General features: G+C 39.1%; 1 protein-coding gene across 12 annotated transcripts in view; it reads left to right on the plus strand.

Moving 5' to 3' along the window:
* The window catches only part of LOC129488547 (nuclear body protein SP140-like protein), a 61,096-nt gene that overhangs the window by 9,312 nt on the left and 27,716 nt on the right, over window positions 1-24,068 (plus strand). For 6 of the 12 annotated variants that reach the window (XM_055290923.2, XM_055290920.2, XM_063645244.1 and 3 more), the window contains 4 exons: window positions 651-819; window positions 3,281-3,364; window positions 18,737-18,796; window positions 19,425-19,478. In XM_055290923.2, the coding sequence (XP_055146898.1) occupies window positions 651-819; window positions 3,281-3,364; window positions 18,737-18,796; window positions 19,425-19,478 (367 nt within the window). Of the gene's footprint in view, window positions 1-650; window positions 820-3,280; window positions 3,365-18,685; window positions 18,797-19,424; window positions 19,479-24,068 lie in introns of all 12 variants that reach the window. The other 6 variants (XM_055290915.2, XM_063645242.1, XM_055290918.2 and 3 more) reach the window with 2 other exon arrangements.

Genomic DNA, 24,068 nt, shown 5'->3' on the forward strand with positions numbered 1-24,068 from the left:
ATCCGAGAACATTAAAACCCACAGAGAATTGGTGTCTAGAGAGGACAAATTTGGAAATAGATGCTTGTTATTCTTTCTCCAACACATTTGTTTTCTTGTCTTTCCTTTTTTTGTGCGTTTCTGCAGTCTTGGAATATGAGTAAATTCCACCCATAGGCCCTGTTGGAGATACAGAGCAGCGAGTCATCTCTGGCTATGAATATGCTTCCTCTGTGGCCAAGTTCACAGCAAGGGGAGAATGGTCACCTGGTTTCTTTGAGCCCTTCAGGCCAAATCAGTCTTGGTGGAAGAGCAAGGGTTGCCCAGCCAACAAAACAGCCACTCACTGATTGCCTGCTACATCTATCCCAAAAACATATCAATCAGGCTCTTAAAGAACTTTGAGCCCACTTTTATCCTTCAAAGTTGCTCCTTTTTACATCTAATGTAAATGAGGGTGAGGCAATCAGGCTCATCAGTGGGTGTTTTTAAGGAGATGCGATTTACTTCTTTCATTACTAGCTATATAAATATGTAAAAATTATAAAACTTTACATGAGAAGATACCTCTGAAGAGAAATTGAAATTCAGTAACCATAAAATTTGTTTTTATGGCTCTTGTGTAACTTGAAAGTCTGTATTTGTATTTTCTCCATTCAATATTTTTAAAGGATTCTCAAGATTCTTGTAGAAACCTGGTCCCTGTACAAAGAGTGGTGTACAATGTTCTCAGTGAACTGGAGAAGACATTTAACCTGCCAGTTCTGGAAGCACTGTTCAGCGAGATCAACATGCACGAATACCCCGATTTAATTCACATTTATAAAAGCTTCAACAATGGTAATTAGGTTTATTATCTACCTTTTGATTTCCAGGGCCAATTTTTTTAAATAAGCATATGTTTGAGCTCCTACCATGTGTGATACATTGTGTTGGGCAGTGGGCATAGAGTAGTTAACAAAATAGACATGTCATGAGTCTTCTTGAAGCCCATGGTATATGGCTATGGCAAAACAAACACCTGGAGGTCTGCTTCACTGGCCACTTAGACTCACAGGACAACCAGAGCCACACTGGCATCAGTTTTACTTAGAAGATAAGAAACACAGAACACCAACATGGCAGCATCAGTTGTTTCTTCTCTTTAGTGGGAGTCCTTACAGTGACCTACACAGCAGTCCACTAAATTGACTACTACCTGCCTTGAGTGACAGCTTAGCTGTGGGTGCAGGATCCACTTTGGCATAGCACCACATATCTGTGGGAGTCAATATCTCTTGTAACAACCCCATAGTCATAGCTTTCAGGGTGCCACAGGGACAATCTGAGTTATAAGAGATCAACTGAAGGAAGACCACAATTATTTCTTCCCTACAGGTATTTATAGTTCATGTATAGTTTCAGGCAACCAGTCATGGGTCATTTCTAAGCCCAGAGTTTGCCCAGTAAAACCAGGAAAACGCTACCTTTATTAGGTTTCTAGAATAATGAGCAAGAAAATTAACCCTGGGTCAAGTTTGCCTTTAGTGAAGGATAAATAGTTTTGTTAACCCTTTACCCACAAGGGGTAAAAGAAACATTAATCAAATAATCACAAAACTGATTGCTCGGACAGGGACTATACCAAACTAAAGTTCGGTATTGGTGCTATACCAAACTAAAGTTTTGATTCTTGACTTTTTTCCTGAGAAGGCATAATTTATACTATTATAATGGTACACAGTAAAGAAGGTGACCTCTATTTTGTTTTACTTGCCTGGAAAACTTTAATTCTCCTCACAGTTTGATCTCAACCCAGTTCTCCAAATAAGAGATACAGACATCACAAGAAAAACAGGAACATGCCCTGAAGAGGGTGGATGCCATGGGGACTGGAAAGAGTGAAAGCATGTCTGCAAAACAGGACAAAGTGGATTTGGCTAAATCCGAGAGTGAGAAGCAGTATAGGAGCTGACTTAAGAGAGATCAATTGGAGGAAGATGGTGAACGGTCTGGAATCGAAAGCTAAGGAATTTGAAGTTTATTTACTAGGCAATAAAGAAATACTACAGATTTATAAGCAAGGAAAAATGTTTAGGCAGCTATATATGTTTTGGCTTATTGATTTGTGTTAATACTAACATTATTTAGATTAAAAATAAAATAATTTTTCTAACAAGTCATTCAAGTCAGAAAGTGAATAAAAGGCAATCACATATTTGCGCACAAATTTTGAGTCACTGTTATGTTTGTAAGCAGGATGGTCCAGGCTGTGGGGATGAAGGGAATAGTGTTACATTTACTGCCCACATTCTCTCAGCAGCTCTGTTCCTCTCCATGGACTGCAGGGATTCCCTTCCTAGCCCCAGTGCCCACAAGTCACGTGTTAGTTTCTGGCACTCTTTATGCTTGGGTGACCTGCACTGAGGCTCACTGTCACCTGCCTGGGGCAGCACTGCCCACCACCCCACCCAGCACAGCAGCCTACCCACCCTCAAGGAGATGCTGAAGTCCACACAAGCTGCCCCTGTGTCCTCTGTTATGTTTATTTGGGAACTGTTCATCCTCCCTGACCCAATTAAGCCAACGTTCTCGTTTTCTAGCCTCATCTTTAAAGCTGTTGGAGTTTTCTCTTTTATTTTTTATTTATGCATGTTTTTGGAGATAGGGTCTCACTCTGTTGCCCAGGTTAGATGGCAGGCTAGTGAGCTATCTCTGCTCACTACAACCTTGACTTCCTGGACTCAAGCAGTTCTCCCACTTCAGCCTTCTGAGTAGCTGGGACCACAGGTGCACACAACCACATCAGGCTGATTTTGCTAATTTTTTTCAGACAAAAGGTCTTGCTACGTGGTCTAGGATGGTCTCAAAATCCTAGGCTCAGGCGATGCTCCTGCGTCACCATCCCACAGTTCTATGATTACAAGCGTGAGCCACTGCACCTGGTCAGTTTTCTCTTTTATAATGGAATCTCTCTAGGACCTGAGATCATCCTTCCAGGCAATCCCTCTGTTTCTTCCTTACACTTAATGTATGCCCACCCTGCCATCTGACGATTTTGCGGGTAACACAGCTCACTATGTTTCCATTACTCCTTTATCCTTAAATCTTGAGTATCCCCTTTCTGTGTAGGACACATAAAAGCTCATTGTTGAGGTCATCTCTTCTCTGTCCCAGAAGATGATAGGAGAAGTTTAAGTCATGTGTAGCCCTCTGACTTCTGAGTCAGCCTAATGCTGGAAATTCCTAAAAGCCAGTTTCCAGATGTTGTCCCTGGTTCTCGCAGATCTTTAATTGCTTTCTTCTCTCTCCCATTCTTCAGCAATCCAAGACAAATTGTCTTTCCAAGAAAGTGATCGAAAAGAAAGGGAAGAGAAGCCTGACATCAAACTAAGTCTTGAACAAGGTAAAAATGACAGAATAAAAATGGTATTTATAGTTCATGCTATATAGTTCATGTAATGGTATTTATAGTTCATGCTATATAGTTCATGTAATGGTATTTATAGTTCATGCTAAGAGGAAAAGGAGACAAGGGAGGTGAGGGCCCAAGGTTCTGAGGGGAAACTGTGAAACAGGGAAGACACATGGAAGGACCATGGAGAAGTCAAGGAGGGGACTGTATGAGCTCCTAACCAGATGTAGGGTCCTGGAGAAGTGGCCATAACAAGACATTGGTGGCTCACTAACCATGAAGGAACCAGAGCCAAGTGTATCAGTAGGCCAGATTTACAGATACTAACTACCTAGATGTAATTGTGATTTAGAAAGGTCCCAGTGGGAGGTCAGTATGAAGCTGTGAAGTGTTAAGAACCACAGCCCATGGCCCATGGTCAACATCAAAGAGGAGACCCTTAGGGGAAGAAAAGCTCCTGTTTTTTCTGTACTCTCACATTCTCAACACTTTTGACACCAAACATGTGGAGAACCTCCCCACACCAACCAGTTCTCCAATTCCCTGCAGAATTGTGTACCCCATCCTTAAGGGCTTTCCAAAAGTCACCTTATTAACATAAACTCAGGTTTGGTTGAAATGGGGTTGTTATGCATAACAGGAAGTGCTCTTTCGACTTTTATCACTTAGGATGTTTCAAGGGTTTTAGGAGCTCTGGCCAGGAGCAGGGGATGAAGACTGAAATGTATATTTCTTGTTATATCACAGGAGATAATTGGTGATGGCAGAAGAGGGGACCCATTTAAATGTGGAGATGTTGTTCAAGAGCAGGAATATTCAAAGAGAAAGGCACTCATGTAGACAGACTCAGAGAGGAATTGGTGCAGATGTGGAGAGGATGTAGGTATTGACAGAGAAGGAAGGAGGGGAAATTAAAGAAAGACTGAAAAAGGCATAAAGGACAACAAAAATAACCATGTTATTAACAGCTCACTTTGATTAAAAGCCTATTCTATGGCAATTGTGAGTTTAATTCTCCTGACTGCCATGGAGATTTGTATTCTGTATTGTCCATTTTGCAGATAAGAAATTGAAATCTGGACAGACCACTTACGAAGTTTGCCTAGGGTCAGATGAGCAAGGAAGAACCCCCCTAGGCATTCTAAGCCAGAGCCTTGTTCTTAACTCTGTGATACCCAAGGAATCTAATAAAAAAAGCAGAAACATAAAACAAAAATGAGGAAATTTATGCAGAAAGAAAGATACAGAAAAAAAAAAAAAGAATACCATGACTGGTGGAAATGGTGGCAACTCAGACACGGAATCCTCATGGAAAGACCAACCAGAAAATGTGAACAGATGTGGAGTGGGAGGGTGTGGTGTAAACGCAGATAAGGACAAGATATCCAGGGTTAATGATTTTTCAGCTTTACAATGGCTTTATTGAGGTATTAAGTGCATTTTTGACTTATGAGATTTTCTGTTTTCTTTTTTATTATTATACTTTAGGTTTTAGGGTACATGTGCACAATGTGCAGGTTTGTTACATATGTATCCATGTGCCATGTTGTATTGCTGCACCCATTAACTCGTCATTTAGCATTAGGTATATCTCCTAATGCTGTCCCTCCCCCCTCCCCCCACCCCACAACAGTCCCTCGAGTGTGATGTTCCCCTTCCTGTGTCCATGAGTTCTCATTGATCAATTCCAACCTATGAGTGAGAACATGTGGTGTTTGGTTTTTTGTCCTTGCGATAGTTTACTGAGAATGATGATTTCCAGTTTCATCCATGTCCCTATAAAGGACATGAACTCATCATTTTTTATGGCTGCATAGTATTCCAGGGTGTATATGTGCCACATTTTCTTAATCCAGTCTATCGTTGTTGGACATTTGGGTTGGTTCCAACTCTTTGCTATTGTGAATAGTGCCGCAATAAACATACGTGTGCATGTGTCTTTATAGCAGCATGATTTATAGTCCTTTGGGTATATACCCAGTAATGGGATGGCTGGGTCAAATGGTATTTCTAGTTCTAGATCCCTGAGGAATCGCCACACTGACTTCCACAATGGTTGAACTGGTTTACAGTCCCACCAACAGTGTAAAAGTGTTCCTATTTCTCCACATCCTCTCCAGCACGTGTTGTTTTCCTGACTTTTTAATGATGGCCATTCTAACTGGTGTGAGATGGTATGTCACTGTGGTTTTGATTTGCATTTCTCTGATGGCCAGTGATGATGAGCATTTTTTCCTGTGTTTTTTGGCTGCATAAATGTCTTCTTTTGAGAAGTGTCTGTTCATGTCCTTCGCCCACTTTTTCATGGGGTTGTTTGTTTTTTTCTTGTAAATTTGTTTGAGTTCATTGTAGATTCTGAATATTAGCCCTTTGTCAGATGAGTAGGTTGCAAAAAATTTCTCCCATTCTGTAGGTTGCCTGTTCACTCGGATGGTAGTTTCTTTTGCTGTGCAGAAGCTCTTTAGTTTAATTAGATCCCATTTGTCTATTTTGGCTTTTGTTGCCATTGCTTTTGGTGTTTTAGACATGAAGTCCTTGCCCATGCCTATGTCCTGAATGGTATTGCCTAGGTTTTCTTGTAGGATTTTAATGGTTTTAGGTCTAACATTTAAGTCTTTAATCCATCTTGAATTAATTTTTGTATAAGGTGTAAGGCAGGGATCGTTTCAGCTTTCTACATATGGCTAGCCAGTTTTCCCAGCACCATTTATTAAATAGGGAATCCTTTCCCCATTTCTTGTTTTTGACAGGTTTGTCAAAGATCAGATAGTTGTAGATATGCGGCATTATTTCTGAGGGCTCTGTTCTGTTCCATAGATCTATATGTCTGTTTTGGTACCAGTACCATGCTGTTTTGGTTACTGTAGCCTTGTAGTATAGTTTGAAGTCAGGTAACGTGATGCCTCTAGCTTTGTTCTTTTGGCTTAGGATTGACTTGGCGATGCGGGCTCTTTTTTGGTGCCATATGAACTTTAAAGTAGTTTTTTCCAATTCTGTGAAGAAAGTCCTTGGTAGCTTGATGGGGATGGCATTGAATCTATAAATTACCTTGGGCAGTATGGCCATTTTCACGATATTGATTCTTCCAACCCATGAGCATGGAATGTTCTTCCATTTGTTTGTATCCTCTTTTATTTCATTGAGCAGTGGTTTGTAGTTCTCCTTGAAGAGGTCCTTCACATCCCTTGTAAGTTGGATTCCTAGGTATTTTATTCTCTTTGAAGCAATTGTGAATGGGAGTTCACTCATGATTTGGCTCTCTGTTTGTCTGTGATTGGTGTACAAGAATGCTTGTGATTTTTGTACATTGATTTTGTATCCTGAGACTTTGCTGAAGTTGCTAATCAGTTTAAGGAGATTTTGGGCTGAGACAATGGGGTTTTCTAGATATACAATCATGTCATCTGCAAACAGGGACAATTTGACTTCCTCTTTTCCTAATTGAATACCCTTTATTTCCTTCTCCTGCCTGATTGCTCTGGCCAGAACTTCCAGCACTATGTTGAATAGGAGTGGTGAGAGAGGGCATCCCTCTCCTGTGCCAGTTTTCAAAGGGAATGCTTCCAGTTTTTGCCCATTCAGTATAATATTGGCTGTGGGTTTGTCATAGATAGCTCTTATTATTTTGAGATACGTCCCATCAATACCTAATTTATTGAGAGTTTTTAGCATGAAGGGTTGTTGAATTTTGTCAAAGGCCTTTTCTGCATCTATTGAGATAATCATGTGGTTTTTGTCTTTGGTTCTGTTTATATGCTGGATTACATTTATTGATTTGCGTATGTTGAACCAGCCTTGCATACCAGGGATGCAGCCCACTTGATCATGGTAGATAAGCTTTTTGATGTGCTGCTGGATTCGGTTTGCCAGTATTTTATTGAGGATTTTTGCATCAATGTTCATCAAGGATATTGGTCTGAAATTCTCTTTTTTGGTTGTGTCTCTGCCAGGCTTTGGTATCAGGACGATGCTGGCTTCATAAAATGTGTTAGGGAGGATTCCCTCTTTTTCTATCGATTGGAATAGTTTCAGAAGGAATGGTACCAGTTCCTTCTTGTACCTCTGGTAGAATTCAGCTGTGAATCCATCAGGTCCTGGACTCTTTTTGGTTGGTAAGCTATTGATTATTGCCACAATTTCAGAACCTATTATTGGTCTATTCAGAGATTCAACTTCCTGGTTTAGTCTTGGGAGGGTGTATTTGTCGAGGAATTTATCCATTTCTTCTAGATTTTCTAGTTTATTTGCATAGAGGTGTTTGTAGTATTCTCTGATGGTAGATTGTATTTCTGTGGGATTGGTGGTGATATCCCCTTTTTCATTTTTTATTGCATCTATTTGATTCTTCTCTCTTTTCCTCTTTATTAGTCTTGCTAGCAGTCTATCAATTTTATTGATCTTTTCAAAAAACCAGCTCCTGGATTCATTAATTTTTTGAAGGGGTTTTTGTGTCTCTATTTCCTTCAGTTCTGCTCTGATTTTAGTTATTTCTAGCCTTCTGCTAGCTTTTGAATGTGTTTGCTCTTGCTTTTCTAGTTCTTTTAATTGTGATGTTAGGGTGTCAATTTTGGATCTTTCCTGGTTTCTCTTGTGGGCATTTAGTGCTATAAATTTCCCTCTACACACTGCTTTGAATGTGTCCCAGAGATTCTGGTATGTTGTGTCTTTGTTCTCATTGGTTTCAAAGAACATCTTTATTTCTGCCTTCATTTCACTATGTACCCAATAGTCATTCAGGAGCAGGTTGTTCAGTTTCCATGTAGTTGAGTGGTTTTGAGTGAGTTTCTTAATCCTGAGTTCTAGTTTGATTGCACTGTGGTCTGAGAGACAGTTTGTTATAATTTCTGTTCTTTTACATTTGCTGAGGAGAGCTTTACTTCCAACTATGTGGTTGATTTTGGAATAGGTGTGGTGTGGTGCTGAAAAAAATGTATATTCTGTTGATTTGGGGTGGAGAGTTCTGTAGATGTCTATTAGGTCCACTTTGTGCAGAGCTGAGTTCAATTCCTGGATAACCTTGTTAACTTTCTGTCTTGTTGATCTGTCTAATGTTGACAGTGGGGTGTTAAAATCTCCCATTACTATTGTGTGGGAGTTTAAGTCCCTTTGTAGGTCACTCAGGACTTGCTTTATGAATCTGGGTGCTCCTGTGTTGGGTGCAGATATATTTAGGATAGTTAGCTCTTCTTGTTGAATTGATCCCTTTACCATTATGTAATGGCCTTCTTTGTCTCTTTTGATCTTTGTTGGTTTAAAGTCTATTTTATCAGAGACTAGGATTGCAACCCCTGCCTTTTTTTGTTTTCCATTTGCTTGATAGATCTTCCTCTATCCCTTTATTTTGAGTCTATGTGTGTCTCTGCACATGAGATGGGTTTCTTGAATACAGCACACTGATGGGTCCTGACTCCTTATCCAGTTTGCCAGTCTGTGTCTTTTAATTGATGTATTTAGCCCATTTACATTTAAAGTTAATATTGTTATGTATGAATTTGATCCTGTCATTATGATGTTAGTTGGTTATTTTGCTCGTTAGTTGATGCAGTTTCTTCCTAGCCTCGATGGTCTTTACATTTTGGCATGTTTTTGCAGGGGCTGGTACCAGTTGTTCCTTTCCATGTTTAGTGCTTCCTTCAGGAGCTCTTTTAGGGCAGGCCTGGTGGTGACAAAATCACTCAGCGTTTGCTTGTCTGTAAAGTATTTTATTTCTCCTTCACTTATGAAGCTTAGTTTGGCTGGATATGAAATTCTGGGTTGAAAATTCTTTTCTTTAAGAATGTTGAATATTGCCCCCCACTCTCTTCTGGCTTGTAGAGTTTCTGCCAAGAGATCAGCTGTTAGTCTGATGGGCTTCCCTTTGTGGGTAACCCGACCTTTCTCTCTGGCTGCCCTTAACATTTTTTCCTTCATTTCAACTTTGGTGAATCTGACAATTATGTGTCTTGGAGTTGCTCTTCTCGAGGAGTATCTTTGTGGCGTCCTCTGTATTTCCTAAGTCTGAATGTTGGCCTGCCTTGCTAGATTGGGGAAGTTCTCCTGGATAATATCTTGCAGAGTGTTTTCCAACTTGGTTCCATTATCCCCATCATTTTCAGGTACACCAATCAGACGTAGGTTTGGTCTTTTCACATAGTCCCAAATTTCTTGGAGGCTTTATTCATTTCTTTTTATTCTTTTTTCTCTAAACTTCCCTTCTCGCTTCATTTCATTCATTTCATCTTCCATCAGCGATACCCTTTCTTCCAGTTGATCGCATCTGCTACCGAGGCTTCTGCAATCTTCGCGTAGTTCTCGATACTTGGCTTTCAGCTCCATCAGCTCCTTTAAGCCCTTCTCTCCAATGGTTATTCTAGTTATCCATTCATCTAATTTTTTTTCAAAGTTTTTAACTTCTTTGCTATTGTTTCGAATTTCCTCCCGTAGCTCGGAGTAGTTTGATCGTCTGAAGCCCTCTTCTCCCAACTCGTCAAAGTCCTCCTCCGTCCAGCTTTGTTCCGTTGCTGGTGAAGAACTGCGTTCCTTTGGAGGAGGAGAGGTGCTCTGCTTTTTAGAGTTTGCAGTTTTTCTGCTCTGTTTTTTCCCCATCTTTGTGGTTTTATCTACTTTTGGTCTTTGATGATGGTGATGTAGAGATGGGTTTTTGGTGTGGATGTCCTTTCTGTTTGTTAGTTTTCCTTCTACCAGACAGGACCCTCAGCTGCAGGTCTGTTGGAGTTTACTAGAGGTCCACTCCAGACCCTGTTTGGCTGGGTGTCAGCAGCGGTGGCTGCAGAACAGCGGATTTTCATGAGACCACAAATTCAGCTGTCTGATAGTTCCTCTGGAAGTTTTGTCTCAGAGGAGTACCCGGCCGAGTGAGGTGTCAGTCTGTCCCTACTGGGGGGTGCCTCCCAGTTAGGCTGCTCGAGGGTGAGGGACCCACTTTAGGAGGCAGTCTGTCTGTTCTCAGATCTCCAGCTGCGTGCTGGGAGAACCACTACTCTCCTCAAAGCTGTCAGTCAGACAAGGACATTGAAGTCTGCAGAGGTTCCTGCTGAATTTTTGTTTGTCTGTGCCCTGCCCCCAGAGGTGGAGCCTACAGAGGCAGGCAGGCCTCCTTGAGCTGTGGTGGGCTCCACCCAGTTCGAGCTTCCTGGCTGCTTTGTTTACCTAAGCAAGCCTGGGCAATGGCGGGCGCCCCTCCCCCAGCCTCGCTGCCACCTTGCAGTTTGATCTCAGACTGCTGTGCTAGCAATCAGCGAGACTCCGTGGGCATAGGACCCTCCAAGCCAGGTGCGGGACACAATCTCCTAGTGTGCTGTTTTCCAGGCCCGTTGGAAAAGCACAGTATTAGGGTGGGACTGACCCGATTTTCCAGGTGCCATCTATTACCCCTTTCTTTGACTAGGAAAGGGAACTCCCTGACCCCTTGCGCTTCCCAAGTGAGGCAATGCCTCACCCTGCTTTGGCTCGTGCACAGTGCGCTTCACTGACTGTCCTGCACCCACTGTTTGGCACTCCCTAGTGAGATGAAACCAGTACCTCAAACAGAAATGCAGAAATCACCCGTCTTCTGTGTCGCTCAGGCTGGGAGCTGTAGACCGGAGCTGTTCCTATTCTGAGATTTTCAATTTATGTTGGGTTTATGGAGGTGTAGCCCCATCATAACCATGGGAGCATCTGTGCTGATTTATCCTTTGGATATATATTCAGCAGTGGGACTGATGGATCGTATGGTAGTTCTATTTTTACTTTTTTTGAGGAAACTCCATACTGTTTTCCATAATGGCTGTACTAATTTACATTTCCACTAACAGTGTACAAGAGTTTCCTTTTCACCACATCCTCACCATTTATCATCTTTAGTCTTTTTGATAATAGCCATTCTAACCTGTGTGTGGTGATAGTCATTGTGGTTTTAACTTGCATTTTCATGATGATTTGTGATGCTGGGCATTTTTTCACATACCTGATGGTCATTTGCATGTGTTCCTTTGAGAAATGTCTATTTGAATCCTTTGCCCACTTTATAATCTGTTTATTTGTTGTTGTTGTTTTTTAGTATTGAGTTGGTTGAGTTCCTTACGTATTTTAGATATTAGCCCTTATCAGACGTATGGTTTGCAAATATTTTCTCCCTTCTGTAGGTTGTCTCTTCACTCTGCTGATTGTTTCCTTGCCCATGCAGAAACTTTTTAGTTTGATGTAGTCTCACTTCTTTATTTTTGCTTTTGTGATTGTGTTTTTGGTGTTATACCCAAAAACATAATTGCTCAGACCAATGTCATGGAGCTTTTCCCCTGTTTTCTTCTAGTAGTTTTGCAGCTTCAGGTATTAAATTTAAATATTTAATCCATATTGGGTTGATTTTTTTCATATGGCATGAAATAGGGTCTAATTTCATTCTTCTGCATGTGAAGATCCAGTTGTCCCAACATCATTTATTAAAGAGACTGTCCTTTCCCCATTGCATGTTCTTGGCACCTTTGTTGAAAATCAGTTGACCAAAAATGCATGGATTCAAGCTCTCTATTTTGTTCCATTTGTCTATGTGTCTATTTTATGCAAGTACCATGCTCTTTTGATTATTATAGCTTTGTAGTATATATTGAAGTCAGGTAGTGTGATGCTTTCAGCTTCGTTCTTTTTGCTTAAAATTGCTTTGGCTGATTGGGGTCTCTTGTGCTTTTATACAAATTTTTAATTGTTTTTCTATTTCAGAAAAAAAATGCCTTTGGAACTTTTATATGAGTTGTGCTGAATCTTTAGAGCACTGTGGATAGTATGAACATGTTAAGAATATTAATTACTCCAATCCATGAACATGGGGTATCTTTCCATTTTTTTCTTCTTCTTCTATTTCTTTAATCAACATTTTAGAGTTTTCAGTGTACAAAGATTTCACCTCCTTGGTTAAATTTATTCTTAAGTATTTTCATTGTAAATTGGATTGTTTTCTTCATGCCTTTTTCAGATAGTTCATTGTTAGTGTATAGAAATGCAACAGATTTTTTTATGTTGATTTTATATCCTGCAACTTTGCCGAATTTATTAGTTCTAGCAGTTTTTTGGTAGAGTCTTCAGGGTTTTCTCTATATAAGATCATGTCATCTACAATTAAGAACAATTTAACTTCTTCCTTTCCACTTTGGATGTCTTTTATTTCTTTTTCTTGCCTAACTGTTCTGTCTAGGACTTGCAGTACTATGTTGACTAGAAGTGACGAGAATGGACACCCTACTCTTGTTTCTGATCTTAGAGGGAAAACATTCAACATTTTACTATTGACTATGATGTTAGCTGTAGGCTTGTCATATGTAGATGGTAGTGTTCTGAGGTACATTTCTTCTGTAACTATTTTGTTGAAAATTTTTATCATGAAAAGTTGAATTTTGTCCAATGCTTTTTCTGCATCTATTGGGATAGTCATATAATTTTTGTCCTTCATTCTATTAATGCAACGTATGACCTTTTGAGATTTGTGTGTTGAACCATCCATGCATCCCAGTGATAAAGCTTACTTGATCATGGTGAGTGTGCTGTTGAATTTGATTTGATAGTATTTTGTTGAGGATTTTTCACGTATGTTTATCAGGGATATCATATATGTTTATCAGGGATATTGGCCTGTACTTTTCTTTTCTTATAGCGTCCTTGCCTTACTTTGGTATCAGGGTAATGTTGGCTTCATAGACTGAGCCTACAAGTAGTCTCCTTATTCAATTTTTTAGATGAGTTTGAAAAGTATTGGTATTTATTATTTAAATGTTTGGTAGAATTCAGCAGTGAAACCATCTGGTCCTGGGTTTTTGTTTGATGGGTGGTATTCAATTCTGGATTACATCTCCTTACTCATTATTGGTCTGCTCAGATTTTTATATTTGTGTTGGTAGGTTGTATCTGTCTAGGAATTTACCCATTTCTTCTAGGTTATTCAATTCTTTGATGTATAATTGTTCATAGCAATCTCTTATGGTCCTTTGTATGTCTGTGGTATGAGTTGCAGTGTCTTCTGTTTTATTTCTGATTTTATTCATTTGAGTCTTCTTTCTTTTTTCCTAGTCTAGCTAAATGTTTGTCAATTTTGTTTACCTTTTCAAAAACCAACTGTATTTAGTTTATCTTTTCATTGTTTTTCTAGTCTTTATCTCATTTATTTCTGATCCGATATTTATTATTTCCTTCTTTCTACTAATATTGGCTTTAGTTTTACTTTTTTGTCTGAAGTTTCCTAAGGAGTAACATTAGGCTGTTTGAGATCTTTCTTCTTTCTTGATGTAGGTGTTTATTGCTACAAAATTCTCTTCTTTGAACTGCCTTTGCTGTATCCCATCAGTTTGTTATGTTGTGTTTCCATTTTCATTTGTCTCAATATTTTTTAAAATTTCCTTTTAATTTATTCATTGGCCTATTGGCTGCTCAAGAGTGTGTTTAATTTCCAGGTATTTACAAAATTAAAAAACTCTTCTTGTTATTGATTTCTACTTTTATATCATTGTGGTCAGAAAAGATATCTGATATAATTTCAACCTTCATGACTTCAAGTTTGTAGCCTAATGTATGATTTATCTTGGAGAATGTTCCATGTACAAGTGAGAAGAATGTATATTTCACTCCTGTAGAATAGAATGTTCTTTATAATGCTGTTAGGTCTATTTGGTATAAAATATAGTTTACATTTTATTTGTCTTTGTGGATTTTCTGTCTTAATGATCTATCCAGTGCTGAAAGTAGGGTATTAAAGTCTTTTACTATTATTGTATTATAGTCTGTCTCACCTACAAATCTATTACTATTTATTTAATATATATTTGGTTGCTCACATGTTGGGTGCATATATATTAGTGTGCAATTATTATGTCATCTTAACAAATTGACTCCTTCATCGTTATATAATGATCTTCTTTGTCTTGTTTTAGTATTCAATTTGAATTTATCTCATCTGATATAAGTATAGCTACTCCTTTCTTCTTTGGTTTGCATTTGCATGGAATATTCTCTTCTATCTTGTCATTTTCAATCTATGTGTATCCTTAAAAGTGAAGTGAGTGTCTTGTAGGCCATAGATACTTGAGGTTTTTTTTTATTATTATTCATTCAGCCACTCTGTCTTTTGATTGGAGAATTTAATCCATACTTAACATAATATAACTATTTATACTTAACATAATTATTGCTAGGTAGGACCTACTACAACCATTTTGTTCATTGTTTTCTGGTTGTTTTGTGGATTATTATTATTATTATTATTATTATTTTTGGAGACGGAGTCTCACTCTGTCACCCAGGCTAGATTGCAGTGGCTTGATCTTGGCTCACTGCAACCTTCGCCTCCGGATTCAAGCAATTCTCCTGCCTCAGCCTCCCGAGTAGCTGGGACTACAGGCGCATGCCACCAAGCCTGGCTAATTTTTTGTATTTTAGTAGAGATGGGGTTTCACCATGTTACCCAGGCTGGTCTTGAACTCCTGAGGCAATCTGTCCGCCTCGGCCTCCCAAAGTGCTAGGATTACAGGCATGAGCCACCATGCCCAGCCTGCTTTGTAGATTCTTTATTCCTTTCTTTTTCTCTTCCTTCATTTGTGATTAAGTGATTTCCTCTAGTGGTATGCTTTCACTCCTCTTTAGCTTTTGTGTAAATGCTATAGGTTTTTGCTTTGTGGTTAGCATGAAGCTTACAAAAAATATCTTATAATAGGCTGTTTTAAGCTGATAGCATACAAAAACTTTGTGCTTTAACCTCTCATTTTATTTTTATTTTACTTTTCCTTTTTTTTTTTTTTTTTTTGAGACAGAGTCTCACTCTGTCACCCAGGCTGGAGTGCAGGGGCATTATTATGTCTCACTGTAGCCTTGACCTCCTAGGCTTAGGCTACCCTCCTGCCTCAGCCGTCCAAGTAGCTGGGACCACAGGTGCGTGCCACCACACCTGGCTAATTTTAAAAATTATTTGTAGAGACAGTGTATCACTGTGTTGACCAGAGTGGTCTTGAATTCCTGGGCTTCAATGATCCTCCCACCTCAGCTTCCCAAAGTGCTGAAATTACAGGTGTGAGCCACTGCACCTAGTCTCATATTAAATTTTTTATATCACAATTTACATCTTTTTATATTGTGTGTTCCTTAACAAATTATTGTAGCTAGGCTGGGTGCAGTGGCTCATGACTGCAATCCCAGCACTTTGGGAAGTTAAGGTGGGTGGATCACGAGGCCATCCTGGCCAACATGGTAAAACACCATCTCTATGAAAATACAAAAATTAGCTGGGCATGGTGGCACGTGCCTGTAACCCCAGCTACTGGGAAGGCTGAAGCAGGAGAATCGCTTGAACCAGGGAGTTGGAGGTTGCTGTGAGCCGAGATCACACCACTGCACTCCAGCCTGGCAACAGAGAGAGAGACTCCATCTCAAAAATTTATATATTGTAGGTATTATTATTTTTAAGTTTTATCTTTTAACTTTTGTACTAGAGATGTAAGTGGTTTACACATCACCATTACAGTATTAGCATATACTGTATTTTGACTGTGGACTTATTTTAACAGTGAATTTTGTATTTTCTTTTGTTTTTATTTTATTAGTTAGCATCTTCTTCTTTCAGCTTAAATAATTCCCATTAGTATTTCTTGTAAAGCAGGTCTAGTGGTAATGAACTTTCTTAGCTTTTGTTTGCCTAGGAAAGTCTTTATCTCTCCTTCATTTCTGAAGGACACCTTTGCCAAATACAGTATTTTGGTGGGCAGTTTTTTTCTTCAGCACCTTTAATATGTCATTTCACTGTCACCTGGTGTGTAAGGTTTTTGCCAAAAAAGTTCATTGCTATCTTTATTGAAACTCTCATATATGTTATTTGTTTCTGTTCTCTTGCTGCTTTCAGGATCCTCTCTAAGTTCTTGAATCTTGACAGCTCATGTTGGTATAGTCTTGTTTAGATTGAATCTTTTGACCTTCCAGTACATGAAGATTTATGTTTTTCATCAGATTTGCAAAGTTTTATGCTATTATCTCTTTAAATAATCTTTCTATCCCTTTGTCTTTCTCTTCTCCTCTATGAATTTCTGCAACTCAAATATTTGCTCTTTTCACAGTCTCATAAATCCTGTAAGTGTTCCTTATTACTTTTCATTCTTTTTTCTTTTTCCTTCTCTAGCTGTATTTTCAGACAACCTGAGTTCAAATTCTTTCTTCTACATGATCAATTCTGATATTGATGCTCTTTGTTGCATTTTTTCATTTTATTCATTGTATTTTTCAGCTCCAGAATTTGTTTCTTTTTAAAAATAATTTCAATCTCTGCTAAATTTCTCATTTTGGTCATTTATTGTCTTCCTGATTTTAGTGAATTGTTTCTTGGTATATTCTTGAAGTTTGCTGAGATTCCTTAAAACAATACTTGTAAATTCTTTGTGAAGCAGTTCGTTATCTTCTTTGCTTTGGAGTGAGCTATGAGGAGATTATTGTGTTCTTTTGATGGTGTTATGTCTCTTTGGTTTCTCACATTTCTTATTACCTTGCATTTATATCTGTGCATTTAAGGAAGTAAGGACTTATTTCAGCCTTTGTAGATTGGCTTTGTTTGGGAAAGCCTTTCACCCTACTTAGAAATTCTAGGAAGTACATCTTGCATAGACCAAAGAAAGGATTGCTGCTGAAGGTGCCTAGGATAATCAGTGGGCAGGTCTATGCTGGGGCAGGCCTTGAGCCAGAGTCTGCAGGGATCTACACTACTGGTGCAGCCCTCTTCAAGCACTTTAGTGAGCCTGAAGACCAGTGCATGAGAGGCAGCTTGGTACTGGGATGAGACTGAAGGCCAGAGCCACTGGTAGTAGTCTGGGTTCACTGAGGCTGAAGTAGTGCTGGGGCAGGCTGGAGACTGCATCTGTAAGGGCTGGCCTGGAGCCTGGGGCTTCAGGATTCAGCCTGGGTTCAGTGTGAGCTTGGAGGTTCAGACCATGTGTACCAGCTGGAGTATCTACAAATAAGGAAACTGCTGATTTTATATAGAGTTTTAGGAAACATAGTTCAGGCACTACAGACTTTCAGAAACAGGATTGTATGAATAGTTTAGCATTTAGCCATCAGCACAGGCTTTCTGGAGGGGGCTGCTGCTGATTGGCTGGCCTTCAGATGTGTAGAACTGCCACTGATGGGCTAGCTCTCAGAAATGTGGTTAGTGATATAAGTAATCAATGGCCAATTAGAACAAGTTGAAACAGTTACTTCTTACTACTTTCTTTTTGTTTGTTTGTTTTCTTGTTTTTGAGACTGAGTCTCTCTCTGTCACCCAGACTGGAGTGCAGTGGCACAATCTCGGCTCACTCACTGCAGCCTCTGCCTCCTGGGTTCAAGTGATTCTCCTGCCTCAGCCTCCCAAGTAGCTGGGATTACAGGCGCATGCCACCATGCCCAGATAATTTTTGTATTTTTAGTAGAGACAGCATTTCACCGTGTTGGCCAGGCTGGTCTTGAATTCCTGACTTAGTGATTCGCCCACCTCAGCCTCCCAAAGTGCTAGGATTACAGGCGTGAGCTACCGCACCCGGCCACTTCTTACTGTTTTCAAAGAAAATTAGTATTTTCTGGAATGATAAGAGCTTTTTAATTTTTTCTATTTTACTCTCAGGACTACAAGTAGAAAAATAAAAGTAAAGAAAAGGAGAAGGAGGTGCAAAACACGGGAAGAGCATGACTCTGTTATGTGTCAGGTGTGATTATTGGAGCGGGTATATTTTTTTCCAGAGAGCACTTCATCTTGGCTCAGAATATTAGTTTGCAGCATCACAGCACTGGGAACTCTTCTCTGGTCACTGTCTAGAGGTCACCCAAGGAATGTGTGTGACCTCTAGAAGCTGAAAAGACAAGGAAATAGGTTGCCCTCTCCAGACCCCAGAAAGGAATAAAGGCCTACTAACATAATGACTTTAGGCAGTGAGACCCATGTCACACTTCTCACTGACGTAACTGGAAGATAATAAAATACAATAATAAAAATAAAATAACTTTTTTGTTTCTCATTAGTATCTGGTGAACTAGAAAATTACCAAATGACCAAAGAAGGAGAATCAGAAGAGCTTGCTTCTAGCTTGCTATGATGTGATGTACCAAGTAATTATGACTTAAAAATATTAAAAACAGAAACAGAGTTCTGATAATGAAAAAGAGACAAACGAGGACAAAAAAGGAGACTTAAAGGAAGAGTCAAATATAGGGGAGGAGCAGTGAAAGAAGATTTCGGAGGAAAAAGTAGAGAAGAGGGCAGCAACCAGGGTGCAGAAAAAAGGGTTATTGGGGCAAATTAAAAGTTCATAAATCACAATTTTGCCCCCGGAGCAGAGCGACCAACATGTGAAAATGAGAAGTGCTCCTATGTCATGTGTTTCTCAGAAGAAGTGCCAGAAAGCCCAGAAGCAAAGAAGGAAAGTGACCAAGCATATGGCAAAATGGGTAGGGCTGCCAGAGGGCTGTGGGATGGGGTGGCTCAGTGGGCCCCACAGACCCTGGGAAGAGTGGAGGGAGGTGCTCCAGTCTACCCAGAATCCTGTTCTCTGCATTTGCTTCACCCAAGCCTTTGGGGAACTGCAGGGAGGCAAGAGATCATTATAAAGTTTTACTTATCAAGATGGGCTCTGTTGATTACATATGGGTGACGTCATAGAATGGTGCTCTTTAAAGTGGCAGTTATCCTGTGTATTGCATTAATATGTTAAGTCACACTCAATATTCCATGGAACCCAAGATAACCCAGTGAACTTCTGCTAGTAGATAATAGTGTCATTTTGCTACACCTAAGAAAGGCCACACTCAAAAGACAACTAATCTCGGTACTTAATTGTCAAGGGGAAAGACTGCAGGTCTACTCTTAGCCCAACATGTATTTTTGATAGAAGACCCAGGGCCCATCCTAAACTCCTAGTTCTCAGTTCAGTGGGTTTTTGGTTCCTCTAGAAGAAAGAGAGGAATGAGTATCCAAACATCTTTATAAACTCAACCCTTCTATAGTATGAATTGTCCTAAAATCTATAACTTTTATTTATTAATTTCTGTTTCCTCACCACCACTTGTTGTTTTCTAGATACTGTGGATATTGCAAACGACTCCACTTTGGGAAACCCCAAGAGGAAAACAAGTAAGAATAAATAAGAATTTACTTGCTTTTGATGTTACAAATACATTTTTAATGCCAGAGTTTTCTTTTTGTCATTGTTATTATTTCTGTTATTATTTGCAATACTGTGGTAGACAGAATGATGGCCACCCCAAAAAATGTCCACCTTCTAATCCCTGGACTTGTAATCTGCTATCTTACATGGCAAAAGGGACTTTACAGATACAATTAAGTTACAGACCTTGAAATGGGGAGATGATCCTGGGTTATGTGATGGGCCCCATCTAATCCTGTAGGCTTTAAAGAGTGGAGAACTTTTCCTGGCTGTGGAGAAAGGAAAATGTGACTATGGAAGAATCATCAGAAATATGTAATGTTGCAGGCTTTGGAGATGGAAGAGGGAACCAGGGAATGTGGGTGACCTCTAGAAGCTGAAAAAACAAGGAAATAGTTTGTCCTTTCCAGCCCCCAGAAAGGAATGAAGGCCTACACCTTGACTTTAGGCAGTAAGACCCGTGTCACACTTCTCACTGACATAACTGGAAGATAATATATTTGTGTTGTTTTAAACCACTAAATTTGTGGTAATTTGTTAGGGCAGCAATTAAGAGTAATACAGATTTTAGTACTTGGCAGTGGGGTGTGGCTATCACATATTCCTGAAAGTATTGGGGTGTCTTTGAGATTGGGCAGTGGAAAGAGGTCGGAAGAATTTTAAATAGTGTGATAGGAAAATCCTAGATGAAAAAATGGAAATTAAGTCAATTAATAACCCTACAATGGCCTCTAAGTGCTCAAGTTAAAGAAAGAGTCACATGTACTCACTTTAAATAAAAATCTAGAAATGATGAAGCTTAGTGAGGAAGCTATGTCAAAAGTTGAGATAGGCTGAAAACTAGGCCTCTTGCAGCAAATAATTGGCCAAGTTATGAATGCGAAGGAAAAGTTCTTGAAGGAAATTAAAAGGGCTACTCCAGTGAACACTTTAATGATAAAGCGGAACAGTCTTACTGCTGATGTGGAGAAAGTCTGAGTGGTCTGGATGAAAGATCAAATCAGCCACAACATTCCCTTAAGCCAAAGCCTAATCCAGAGTAAGGTCTTAACTTTCTTCGTTTCTCTGAAGGCTGTGAGATGTAGAAAGCTTCATAAGAAAAGTCTGAAGGTAACAGAGGCTGGTTCATGAGGTTGAAGGAAAGAAGCTGTTTCATAACATTAAAGGGCAAGGTGAAGCAGCAAATGCTGATGTAGAAGCTACAGCAGGTTGTCCAGAAGCTCTAGCTAAGGTCATTGATAGAGTTGGCAACACTAAACAACAGATTTACAGTGTAGACTAAACAGCCTTCCATTGAAAGAAGATTCTATCTAGAACTGTCATAGCTAGAGAGGAGAAGTCAATGCCTGGCTTCAAAGCTCTACAGGACGGGATGAGTCTCTTGTTAGAGGCTAATGGAGCAGGTGACTTTCTCTTGAAGCCAATGCTCATTTACCATTCTGAAAGTCCTAGGGCCTTTAAGAATTATTCTAAATCTACTCTGCCTGTGCTCTATAATTGGAATAAAGCCCAGATGAGAGCACATCTGTTTACAGCATGGTTTACTGAATATTTTAAACCCACCATTGAGACATACTCCTCAGAAAAAAAGACTCTTTTCAAAATATCACTGTTCATTGACAGTGCACGTAGTCATCCAGGAGCTCTGATGGAGGTGTACCAGGTGATTAATGCTATTTCCATGGCTACTAACACAACATCCATTCAGCAAGCCCATGAGCCAAAGAGTAATTTCAACCAGCAAGTCTTAATATTTAAGAAATACATGTTGTAATGCTATAGCTGTCTTTATACATAGTGATTCCTCTGATGAATCTGGGCAAAGTCAGTTGGAAACCTTCTGGAAAGGATTCACCATTTCACATGTGATTAAGAACATTCATGATTCATGAGAGGAGGTCAAAATATCAACATTAGCAGCAATTTGGAAGAAGTTGATTACAACCCTTATTGATGACTTTGATGGGTTTAAGACTTCAGTGGAGGAAGTCACTGTAGATGTGATGGATATATCAAGAAAACTAGAATTAGAAGTGGAGGTTGTGGTGGTTCACACCTGTAATCCCAGCACTTTGGGAGGCCAAGGCAGGCAGATCACCTGACATCAGGAGTTCAACACCAGCCTGGCCAATATGGTGAAACCCTGTCTCTACTAAAAATACAAAAATTAGCTGGGCGTGGTGGCTTGTGCTTGTAGTCACAGTTAGTCAGGAGGCTGAGGCAGGAGAATCGCTTGAACCCGGGAGGCGGAGGTTGCACTGAGCAGAGATTGCACCACTGCACTCCAGCCTGGGCAATAGAGTGAGACTCCATCTCAAAAAAAAAAAAAAAAAAAAAAAGACGTGGAGCCTGATGATGTGACTGAATCGCTGCGATCTCATGATAAAACTGAGTGGATAAGGAGTTGTTTATTATGGATGATTAAAGAAAGTGGTTTCTTGAGATGGAATCTGCTCCTGGGAAAGATGCTGTGAACATTGTTGAAATGACAACAAAGGATTTAGAATATATTAGTTGATAAAGCAGCAGCAGATTTTGAGGGAATCTACTGTGGTAAAATGCTATCAATAGCTTTACATGTTACAGAGAAATCTTTCGTGAAGTCCATCAACACAGCAAACTTCATTACTGTCTTATTTTAAGAAATTGTCACAGCCACCTCAACATTTATCAACCACCACCACGATCATTCAGCAGCCATCCACATCCAGGCAAGACCCTTTACCAGCAAAGAAATTATGATTCGCTGAAGGCTCAAATGATTGTGAGCATTTTTTGAGCTATAAAGTATTTTTAATTAAGGTATGCCCATTGACTTTTTAAGACATAATGCTATTGCATATACTTAATAGACTACAGTATAGTGTAAACGTAATTTTCATATGCACTGGGAAACCAAAAAAATTTCTTGCTTTATTGCAATATTCACTTCATTGCAGTGTTCTGAAACCAAACGTGCAATATTTCTAAGATATACCTATATGTTTTATCCCAAAGATGTTTGAAATTTTTATCTGATCAAATCTGTCAGTCTTTTCATTTATGGTTTCCAGGTTTTGTGTACAATTTACAAATATATTCCCTCCTTATAATTTGAAAACATTTTTACTTGCTTATAGAATATTTGAAATACTTTTTAATGTTTAAATCTATAACACACATAGAATTCATTTATTGGTGTATGATGTGAGATGATAATTAAGAGATATAACCCCAATACTTTTTCCTTCATGATTTGAAACATGATTTTATATATGTTTTCCAATATACACAAATCTGTGTCTTATCACATTTCCTTATCCATTCATCTGTTGATGGAGACTTAGGTTGTTTCTATGTCTTAACTACTGTGAATTATGCTGCAATGAACATGGGGGTGCAGATATTTCTTTGGTTTCATTTCCTTTGGATACATACCCCAAAATTAGATTTCCAAATGGTATGTTTTTCTATTTTTAATTTTTTGAGGAACCTCCATACTCTTTTCCATAATGGCTGTACCAATTTACATTCCCACTTACAGCATACACGAGTTCCTTTTTTCCACACCCTCGCCTATACTTGTTATCTCTTGCCTTTTTGATAATAGCTATCCTAATAGGTGTGAGGTGGTATTTCATTATAGTTTTGAGTTACATTTCTCTCATGGATGGTGAGTGACATTGAGTGCTTTTTTATAACCCATTGGCTATTTATGTGTCTTCTTTGGGAAAACGTTTATTCAGATCCTTTGCCCGTTTTTAAATCAGGTTATGACATGGTTTGGTTTGGTTTTTTTGCTATTGAGTTATGTGAGTTCCTTATATATTCTGGGCAGTAACCCTTATCAAGTACATGGTTTGCAAATATTTTCTCCTATTCCATAGGTTGCCTTTTCATTTTTAAAATTATTTCCTTTGCTGTACAAATCTTTTAGTTTGATGTAGTTCCATTTGCTTATTTCTGCTTTTGTTGCCTGTGTTTCTGGTGTCTTATCTAAAAAGTAATTGCCCAGACCAACATCGAGGAGCTTTTTCCCTGTTTTCTTCTTTGAATTTTATGGTTTCAGGTGTGACGTTTAAGTCTTTAATCTACTTGGAGTTAATTGTTGTATATGATGTAAGCCAAATATCTAATTTCATTATTTTGCTTGTGGATATTCAGTTTTCTTAGCACCATTTATTGAAGAGGCTATCTTTTTTCCATTATTTATTCTTGGCACCCTTGTCAAGATTAAGTGCCCCTTCTTGACATTTGTATTTATCACACTGCTGGAAGTCCTAGTCACAGCAATTAGGCAAGAAAAGAAAGTCATCCAAATTGGAAAGAAGTTAAAATTAGGAGATATACTTAATGCTAAATGACGAGTTAATGGGTGCAGGAAATCAACACGGCACATGGATACATAAGTAACAAACCTGCACATTGTGCACATGTACCCTAAAACCTAAAGTATAATAATAAAAAAAAAGAAGTTAAAATGTCTCTGTTTCCAGGTGACATTATCTTCTACGTAGAAACCCTATAGACTCCACCAAAAAACTGTTGGAACTAATAAATGAATTCAGTAAAGTTGC

The sequence above is a fragment of the Symphalangus syndactylus genome, chromosome 8 (genome assembly GCF_028878055.3).
Source record: "Symphalangus syndactylus isolate Jambi chromosome 8, NHGRI_mSymSyn1-v2.1_pri, whole genome shotgun sequence".
In the NCBI taxonomy this organism is placed as follows: domain Eukaryota; kingdom Metazoa; phylum Chordata; class Mammalia; order Primates; family Hylobatidae; genus Symphalangus; species Symphalangus syndactylus.